The sequence below is a fragment of the Ceratotherium simum genome, chromosome 6, assembly GCF_057802395.1.
Source record: "Ceratotherium simum simum isolate JZ-2026a chromosome 6, ASM5780239v1, whole genome shotgun sequence".
NCBI classification, from domain to species: Eukaryota; Metazoa; Chordata; class Mammalia; order Perissodactyla; family Rhinocerotidae; genus Ceratotherium; species Ceratotherium simum.
This window is the reverse complement of record NC_141905.1, coordinates 20,153,316-20,164,109: the sequence shown is the minus strand read 5'-3', so window position 1 is coordinate 20,164,109 and position 10,794 is coordinate 20,153,316. Positions and strand designations below refer to the sequence as shown.

General features: G+C 36.2%; 1 protein-coding gene across 1 annotated transcript in view; it reads right to left on the bottom strand.

Annotated features, from left to right (window-relative positions):
- Positions 1-32: 32 nt before the first annotated feature.
- Positions 33-10,794, bottom strand: part of EGLN1 (egl-9 family hypoxia inducible factor 1) — a 63,990-nt gene continuing 53,228 nt past the window's right edge. Inside the window, exon 5 of the mRNA XM_004432502.3 lies at positions 33-10,327. Within this exon, the coding sequence (XP_004432559.2) occupies positions 10,263-10,327 (65 nt within the window). The 3' untranslated portion in view covers positions 33-10,262. The remainder of the gene's footprint in view (positions 10,328-10,794) is intronic.

Genomic DNA, 10,794 nt, shown 5'->3' with positions numbered 1-10,794 from the left:
AGATTTTAGGTTAAAGTAGATAAGGAGTATAGTAAGGTAAATTTCTTTTGGAATATTAGTAGTAACAAATAGCCATGTGTAGGCCAGAGATGAACTGTTTTCTCAAAATTTAGCAAAATGAGTGGTTAAAACTCGGTGCTAAATAACTGGTATATATAACATAACAAAGTTGCCTAATTTATGTAACAGTGGAACATTATCTGGAAACAGTATTATGGACTTTAAGCCAAAGTTGAAACAATTTTAATAAAAAATACCATTTGTGCATTTTAAAAAGTATATTTATTTTTAAAAATATTCTTTTCCATGTTATAGCAAAGGGACAAAGATACTTTTATCAATTTACTTTTTGTCTCATGGCTGTACCTCCAGCATGACGGCATATCCCCAAGACTTTAGTTCACAAGTTTTGTTTTTTCTTAACTTTGTTGCAGCATGACTTGTACATACATAAGGTGCACACATCTTAAGTGTGCAGCTGGGTGAAATTTTACATAGTGTTCTCTTGTGTGACTACTACCCAGATCAAGTTAGAGAACATTTCAGTTACCAGAGAAGGCCTCCTCCTGGGCCTCTTCCCAGTCAATACCTACAACCTCCAAAGCTAACCACTTGTTTTCATCTGTCACCACAAGTTAGTTTAGCTTGTGTTTGAACTTCATAAAGTAGTATCCTTGTTCTGTGTAACAGAAGTTCGTTCTTTCTCACTGCTCTGTTGTGTGAATATGCCAGAGTGTATTCATCCTTTCTAATATTAATGGACATTTGAATTATTTCCAATTTGGGGCTGGCTATTATAAATAATGCTGCTAGAACATTCTTACTCATTTCTGTTGGGCATATACCCAGGAGTGGAATTGCAGGGTCACAGGGCATATTTATGTTTAGCATTAGTAAATACTGCCAGTTTACACTCCTGCCAGCAGTGTATGAGTTTCAATTGTTCAACAGTCTTAACACTAATATCAGCCTTTTTCATTTTAGCCTGTCTGGTTGATTGTTCACAAGTTTTGATGTATTTTAGCCTGTCTGGTTGATTGTTCAAAGTTTTGATGGTTCTTAAAGCAATAAGTTAAAAAATAGTATTTAATAAATATAGATAAATAACTAAAATGTGTATTATGTTGAATATATGCCATTATAGTTGCATAGAGGATCATTTTGTCTAATTCAATTTAACAAATTATGTGCAGTTAAACATTTTTTGAGCCAAAACTGTACAAGGTTCTGGGGCTATGAAATAAGACAGTCCATATCCTCCAGGAGCTTTTCAGCGTAGTTGGGGAGTGAAACAAAAGCAGATTAATTTCAGTATAGTAAGTGCTATGATGGGTTTCTGCTAGGTGCTATGGAACTTAAGGACAATCAGCACAGCCCAGGGCTTCAGGGGATGTTCCCTGGAGGAGACGACATCCGAGTTGAGTCCCGTTAGCCTGGTAAAGAAGGATGGAAGGAACCTTGCAAAAAGATGGAACACAAGAAAAGCCATGGGAATAGACTTCGCACGTTCTACTGGGAGAACTACGCTGTTCCAAATGAATAGAGTAAAAAATTTTAATGTGAGGGGTAAAATGGCAGAAGGAGAGACTGCAGACAGAACAGATCTGGCTAAATAGAATTTTGAAGGCAGAGACCCCATCAATCATGTTCTCTACTTTATGTCTAGTTCGTAATGGTCCCTGATGATACACATCTGCTGATTCAGGTGAGGATGGTGCAGTGGGGACTGGAAGATGTAAGCCAGTTGAGAACATCAGAGAAGTGTTTTGACGGATTCTCTGTGGGTAACATAGATGGGAGGAAGAAGGGCAGTGGCAGGGATGGAGAGAGGATGGTTTGAGAAATATTTAGGTGGTAAAATCAAGAGTTGGTCAGTTTTAAGGAGAGCTAGAAATATGTTAGCAAGAAAATTGAAGTTAATTTTAAATTTGGAATTAAATAAGCCTTCACTTAAATCCGTGTTAGAAACTTTTGAGAAAACTTGTATCCTAAGGTTTTTGTTACTGCCAAATCTGAGTCATTTATACCAAAGAAATAGTTTTCTGTTCTGTTGGTTTAGGTTTTTCTCTTTTAAAGCAAATTTCCTACCCTGATAACAGAGCTGGTAATTCTGGGTCAACCTTTAAATGCTATTTCCCTTCATTTTGGGGAGCTGGCGTAGGGGGCAAGGGGAGCAGACTTTATAAAAACTTGGTGTTTTTTAAAGGTAAGGTTCTACATCATCTAGTAAAACTAACTTTAAATTAAGAAAGTTTTGTTTTGCTTTTGTAGACTGTAAATGTGTATCCCAACTGGAAATTCTAAGGTGGGTGGGAAAATTCGACAAAAAACTTCTCATACTGTCTCATTGTCCTAAAGCTCTGAGAGTGTATTTTTTTCAAAGTTTATAGGATTTTAGAGTGAATTAGAATGTCAAAGTGAAACAGCTGCTGTATCTTCCTGCAAACTTAGTACCTTGGCAGGATCCTGTGCCTGGGGCACATGCAGAATCTCATCTTACTGGGCTGCTCAGAGAACAAGGCTGAGCTCTTTTCTTTCTGTAGTTTGTTAACCCTTATTGAGGGGCAATGGTTTCCTGTTTTTCTTTGTCTGGATTTTTTTGTCCTTGAGGCTATTATTGCCTTTTTAGCAATTTGTTGTAGTTGTTGACTGGCAGCATATCCGCCAAATGAAGTGAAACTCTTAACATTACTATTATTATTACAGATTAAACTGCCTAAGGAGTTGCAATTTACAGAAAAGCATGCAATGTGGAGATTAACTCTGGCTTTCTATTTTTTCTAACATTCCACTGGAATGTTAGAAGTTATTTGATTACATACTTCATCATCACATATCTTTTGAAATGAAAAGTAAAAAAGTTGATCTTCTTAAGTGACTCTGGAACTATATCATTTTTAAAGTTTACAATGTTGTATATTGTAATACAGAAACAAGCTGCTTGCTGTTGCTTTCTTCAGTACTGGTGCTAAACCTACCAAAAGATTTACCCTCTTGTTTACTGAACACCAGGTGGTGCTCTTGGTTAAGTTCAATTTCTCTGAAAAACTCCAGGGCAAAGCAAAGCCAATGAACAAGAGAGAGACTTGCCAACAACTGGAACAATTGCCAGTTCTGATTCATAGAAAGGAAAGATAGGTTATGATCTTAAGTTCTGTGAGAGGGGACACAAGAGGCCAAGCACGTGTGCTTGTTCAAACAAACAAGGACACCTTAATCTCCCTAAACTTGTTCTCATTTCACCTTTCAGTCTCAACACTAACATAATACTCAAGTCTTCTGCAAGAAACCAGTACCCATATATGGCAAAACATGGTAATTCCCAACGGGAAGTCTTCTAGACAACGCAAGACGTATATACTTTTATACTATTTCTGAAATTATAGTACACTTCCTTTGAATATGTCTAACACTTTGCTCTATAGGGTCTAGATTAGTCTGAAAGCTTCCTAGGACATAAATAACGTCCTTTGCCCCTACATCAGAGGTCTAATAGAACAAATAAGAGCCTCTTAGATTCTCCATGTTAAGTGAATGAAATGGCTAAGCATTTCTCAAGTTCCATTGTTACGTTATTTTATTTTATTTTTTTTTGGCATTTCTCAAGTTTCACTGTTACTGCTTTTGCAAAAACACCTTACTGAACACTGACTCTTCTCCATACTTCTCTGAAGAATCAAAGTTTGTGTATTTTCAAGCTAGAATACTTTTAAGACCCAAATCATTCTAGGTTATAAGCATTCCTTGCAAACTACATATATGAAAATCTGCATCTACATGAAAGACACTGGGAGGGTATTTGTTTTTTTACAAAAGATTCCTCACAGGATTCTTTTCTGTATTTGTATACATTTAAAATAATTCAATAGGTAAATAAATATGTATGTGTATATATATATACATACATACACATATATAAATGGTTTCCAGTAACTCACGAAGATGCACCCACACTTACTTGTTCAGTTGCATTAACACCAGATATTCAGATAGCCACTTCCACAGGATCCACGAGGGGAGGGTGGAGTCTAGCTTCTTAACATGATGTCTGTGGGGGTCGTCCCTATTATGTATTTACAGATTGTTCATTCTCATTGCTGTATAGTATTTACTTGTATAAGCATACCACAGTGCATGTGTGTATGTGTGTGTATGCATTCTACTTTCTCTTTGTAACTATTTTGTTTTGTACTCTTGGCTGCTTTCCTACTTTTTTTAGGCCCTTCATTATATTTTCGGTTGAATCTATTCTTCCTTGGGCATGTTATAATTTAATCTTAATTTGAGGTAATTTTTTCTTTTTCAATTTTTTTGCTGAGTTACATCAACTCTTGTTTTACAGCTTCTTGATGGTTTTTTTTTTTTTTTGGTTCATTTCTGTTGAGATTTTGAATTTCTAATTTCAAGTGTTAATTTTTATTTCTACAAAGTCCTGTTTAAGGATATTTAATTCAGACTGGATATTGTTGCAGTTTTCTTCTGCCTTATGGTTGAGAGAATTTTCATCAGCTGTAGTTGATTCTCATTTTGTTTTCTTCTTATAGTAGTATTTATAGATGTTGTCTTCCTTTTCTGCTCATTTTGAAAGGTCTTATTTTCCTTGACTTGCAAAAACAGTTGGCTCTATGTAGGCAGGGACAAGGGGTTTGTGTGGCTTACCATGTTTCTGATTCAAGAGTGTTTTCTTCTGTCGGTACAGTAAAATGCAGTATTTCTCAGAAATGACACTTTTATGAAGTGGGACACTTTCTTTATGAGGTTGGTGTCTCTTCTGATTGTGTAATTTTTTTTTTCTATAAGACCCTTGCTTCCTTCTTTCACTTTACCATGAAGCCTCCAGGAGACATCTCCCCTTCTTCCAGAAATGGTACCTTGCCCAATGGCCACCTTCAATCTCATGAACTTTCAAACTTCCTCTTGGTGCCCCCACGGCCAGTGCTCTGATGCACTGCGGTCAGATCTATTAGTATTTCCATCGCGCATGGTGGGTCTGTTTTTTTCCCAGTGTACTGCACTGCTAGGGCTCATTGCCCTCATCCCTTTACCATAGTCTCTGCCTAACTCTGCTTTCCATAAGTTCTGACGCGGGCTCTAGTTTCATAAGTGCTGACTCTGGTTCTAGTTTCAGATGCTTATTTCTCTGCTTTCACAGAAGTTGAACTTTTTCTGTGACTCACAGTTATACTGCAGGTATATTATAGATGACTTTGTTTCTGTCTGTATGGTGCTGGGAAGATCATGAAAGAGATTCAGATTTAGGCAGCTGCCAATATTTCTTAGAAAACCAGGAGCCCAAGTACTTCCCCTTAGATATGAACATACAAACAAGAATTACCAGACATAGAATGTAAGGAAAACTCCTAACACGAAGGACAAAAATTAAAACAAGTAGAAAAAAAGGTTCAATACTGTATCCACTAAACAGAACAGATTGTTATATATTAAAAAAAAATTTAGCGAACAGAAGACACTCTTGAAAATTAAAAACCTGATAGCAGACACGAAACCCTCGCTGGGAGAAGTGGAAAACAGATGTCTTCCAAGTACAGGACAAGAAGAGACATAGTAACTAGAAGAAAGTAACAAGCTCAACCCAGTGGATGCACTGTCTTGACAACGGGAGTTCCAGAAAGAGCAGAGACAGAGAGGAGAAATAACGAATGTAACGGTTTAAGAAAACCAAGTGTAGGGCGTGCATTTACAGTTTGCATGCCTAGCATACTGGCTGAGAAGAGGCACACACTGAAGCACACTGTAAAGCTACAGAGCCCTGGGGACAAAGAATAATTCTATGAGCTTCCACAGAGAAAAAGAAGATTACATTCAAAGAATTAGGAATAGGAATGGCTTCACATTTCTCAGAATCCACAATGGAACCTAGAACCAGTGAGGCAATGCCTTAAAAATTCTTAAAGAAAATGATTTCCAAACTAGAATTCTGAACTCAGGCAAGTTACCAATTAAGTGTGAGGGTAAAACAAAGGCACTGGTCTCAGAAAATGTACCACCCACATACTCTTTCACAGGAAGTACTGAAGGACATGCTCCACCAGATTGAGGAAGTAAACCAAGAAAGAGGAAGATATATGATCCAGGAAACAGGAGATCCAACACAAAGAGTGGTGATGGGGTTCTCCAGAACAATGGGGAAGGGGAATCTAAGGAAGACAGCTGTGTCCCAGGCAGAAACCACTCCAGATTGCTGCAGGTTGGAAGCCACAGGGAAAAAAAAAAGAAAAATCAAGACATTAAGGAAAACAGTCAGTTGTGGAAGAAAAGCCATCATGGTTTATTCTGTGTCTCAGATTTGAATAGCACAAATAGTTTATTAACCTAAGTTACAAATAATTATATAAGATCAGGGGACATGGAAGTGTGCTTGTACATGTATGGTAGGGATGGTGAAGGAGGGCCGGAGAGAGACCTATATTCTTATCTTCCATGTGGGGAAGTTAGTAACTAAAGTCTTAACACTGAAAAATCAAGACGAAGTGATGTAATTACGTTATTTAGAACTAATCAGGCAAATACCCAAAGAATTACTTAAATGAGTCAAAATTTGTTCTTGGGGGAAGAACATAAGGAGCTATTTTTCCTTAACCCTTATAGAACACGTTGACTTAGCTACATGTGTGTGTATAACTTTGACTTTAAAAAAATTAAACAAGAAAAGGAAAGCCTGTGTTCAAGTCCTGGCTCTCGACCACGTACTAGCGATGCGACTGTGAACAACTCACATTTCTGATCCTGTTCTAATTATAAATGGAGATGAAGTTTGCTCTGCCTCCTTTGTATGTTTTGAGAAAAAAATGTATAAGTATTTTATAGAACACCATAGAAATATAGTAATTTTGGCAGAAAAAATCCTAATCTCAGTGAAAGGAAGACCTATCCAATAACTCCTTATCCAATAACCTATATGACACCTTGTTCAGAGTTCAAAAATTATCCATTCGATAAAGAGCTTTAGCTACCTGCAGCTGTTCAGGCTCTCCCTGTCTCATGAAGTGGTTTATATTTATGTGTTTTCTAAGTATACAATTCTTTCCAGCTCATGAGGCCATGCCCTTTATACCTATCATTGGTCCAATGGTATATCCTTAGGCATTGCCATATTTCAGGTGAAATTTACTTGCTGGAGACCATGAAAAGAATTTGCTCTTTTTACTACACTACCTAATTTAATTAGTCTTCATCTCTAACTCATCTGTCCTTTCCTTTAATCCACCCAGCTATATTTCAGTACAATTTCCAAATGCCCTAAGATAGGCTGGAAAATAACAAAAACACCAACTAAAAAAAATTTTAAATAAGAGATAAATGAACATGTATACTGATCACACATCATAAGAGCTCTTATATTTTAGTCTATGACCACACAAATTACACTTTCTTGTATACACACATAGGACACCTGTGACAATTAGAGATAAATGCCTAATGCCCCTTCCATTTTGCAGCAGAGGGGTGATACGGATACGTCCAACAGCACGAGTGTTAGAGTAATTTTTAAAATCCTATTAAAAGGGCAAGAAGCCAAATGTTGAGAATCCAAACACGGGCTCATGGATCCCATGGACAGTCCAGTTACCTCCAGGATGTTTCTCAAATTGTTGGACTCCTATGTTTACTGTTCTCTCTCTTTTTCTTGTTTCACTTATAAAAAGTAATACCAAACGTTCTGGACTAAGCCAGAGATGTGTAAGAGAAAAGCACATTATCTGATGGAAGGGCCCATTAAGAAAGTCAGTGTCTGATAAAGGATTAAAAAACAAAAAAAGACAGCTGGAAATAACAACCATAATTTTTTCAAGAACATTTATACATCCTTTTAATTAGATTAGCTTTACAAGCAAGTTGAGAGCTCTGTCATAATGAAACACTGCTTTTCAAATTACATGACTTTATAGTCTATCTGTATATGAATTCTGAAATTCTTTGCCTGCTGTTGATAAAAGTCTATGTTTTACAGCTGGTTAATGTGTTGAATAAAAACAGCGTTAGAAGCTTTACCTTTAACCAGGATTAAACACATATAGGCCACAAATAGTTTTAAATTCTGTTTTAAGTAGACTCCTGCTTGGTGACAAGTTAACGGTCCCACTAACATGAAAAGAACAGATTTTAAATGGATATTAAGGAAATGGCTATCCTGATTTCTTGATCCTTTCACAATAATCTCCAAGAAATTATATAAACTTTTCTAAAAAATACAAAATTTAAGACCTGTGTGGCAAGCACAACCCACAGACAATAGAATCTGACACTTTGCACAACTGCAGAGATACACATTTGAATGACACAGGGGCTCCCAGATAAAAAGCCTGTTGCTGTACACCTTGACAAACAAACCTCCCATCAACATAATGCAATTTCTACCAGACCTAAAAATGATAGCGCTTTTGAGTTATGGCCTAATGCAGCGCACTGCACCGCAGGCCAGATGGCAAAGACAACTTGCACTCCCAGGTCGGGCTGGCAGAGGCACTTACTGTAGAGATGTTCCATTGTAGTATCTGGAACAAGGAGAGGAAATGGAACAAAACTGAACATGGGCAAGGAAAAACAACAATAAACTATAATTTTCTCCTGGAAGTTCTCCTAAGTGAGATCACAATACTGAATATTTAATCCCACCCTAAGTCCACACTGTCAGTTTCACTAAACAATTTTTTTTTCATGTTTTACATGAACAATAGCAATCTTTTAATAAAAATTACTGAGCTTTCCATAGAAAAGGTCTCTAATGAATACAAACTATACAGATGCTAAAACTGTCATAAGTTGAAATATATAGAAATATTTCTGTACGCTCACATTATTTTGGCAAAGAAGATCAAGGACAGAGATAGAAAACTGAGGTGGGCAAGGTCTTACACCCATAATTCATGCAAAATATGGATACCACCCTTTGGGCTTTGCTAAAGAGCCTAGGAAATTGAAGTCTAAGACATCCATCCCAATTCATACATTAAATAATAGAAGTCTGGGAGGCCTTGTGTGATTTTGTAATATTCTCTCTTTTTCTGAAAAGTAAAAAAGAAAACTCATAAAACATAAAAATAAAATTATCTGGTTTATCGCTTCATTTTTTTTTTAAGCTAAACATACATCTTTCAGTACTGATAAAGAGGCCAGCATCACGTTTGGGGAACGCCTTGCAGTGGTCTGAGGAGTCACTAAGAGCAAGTTTGTAATAACATAGTTCAGTCTCGATGCACACAGTCTCCCCTTGATGCTATCCAACAAAAACAAGGTTCTGATCTGCAGATCAGATGGGTCATAGGAGTAGGAAGAAAACATAACAGCAAAATTGGAAGTACAAGCAACTTGACGGGAAGCAAAAGGAAAAGTCTTAGGAAAGAGGACATTATCTTCTACATCTATAGGATACACGTAAAAGCATAAGAAAGCCCTTTATCTTGGGAACTTGATGCTAAGGATAACCTCAAGTTTGTTTAGTGCCAGTCACTTTAGTTTTTAAAAAAATTTAACTTAAAAGATAAAACCTGCTTATTGTATTTTTTTCTTATAAAACATGAACTAAAAGTTATTGGTAGTAAATGGTGATGGTTTTACTGTTATGTTTCATTATTAACGATGTCAAAAAAATGACAGCAGCAATCTTTAAGAGTTCAAATTAGTTTAAGACAGGACTACAAAATCTGATTTTTCAGTTGGTAATTAAAGTGCTCCTTTTCTTATTTTTAAGTAAAAAAGAAAATTAATCATCAGTCACTGGCAACAATCATTTTAAGAGGTCTTTTAGAGCAAAATTTAATAGTACGAAGCAGTTTACAAAAATAGATTGATACTATCTTGGGGAATAATGCTGTAATTTTTTCTCAATTCAGTTTTGATAAATTGTACCTGATCATACAAAAATTACTTCAAATTCAAACTTGACTATATAAAAAAGGGAGAGATGAAATGAACTCAGTTAGATGACAGATCTGGCAAAATATAAGAATGAAGAAGTTCTACCTAGGGCACTTATTTCATGTCCAGATGTAAATACCATTTTCAGTTGATAGCTTATATTCTTCCCATAAGCAATCACAGGTTTGGAGTCAATCATGCAGTACAAAGCCACACAGTCAAAATCTTCTTTATGATGCAACACAAAAAAGTTGTTTCTGTTTCCTTATTAAAATGCCAACTGGTTGTCTATTTTTCTTTATCCCATTTATTCATATTCACAAGTTAACAAATAGCATCAATGATTATTGTAGTTGAAGTGGGCTATTGCTGGCTCAAAGGCTCTATAAGACGTCTTTAGTGATTGAATCAGAAGGTTTATTGAGTTCAACCCTCACACCTTTTTCACCTGCAAGGTAAAAAAGAAAAAATAAATTCATTCATTCATTCGTTCAGCACCAGAGAGCTTCTGTTACTGCTTCCCACTGAGTTCCTAACAGTATGCAGTGTTTCCACTATCTGAAAACTGTCACACTTGCACTTCCAAAAGCTACCCTCAACACTGCATTATGATGCATGCATTATTCTGAACTAGTAAACCATCACAGGGAAAAACAATTCTCTACACAGAGCTAATGATTTTGTCTCCTTTTTATTTTAAAAGCAATTTGAATTGCTATAAAATAGCAGTGTGTTCAGTGTCACTGAAAGCACGCACTAGGCTTCTGCCACAAATAATGACTTTAAAAATACACAGAAAATGCATGAACATCCAATTTTTATAGTTTTATAAAAGGTTGATATGGGATTATCAGTGGCTCATGAAAATACAGCTAGTTAATCAGTAATGTGAACACTGAGCAGACTTTTGGAGAT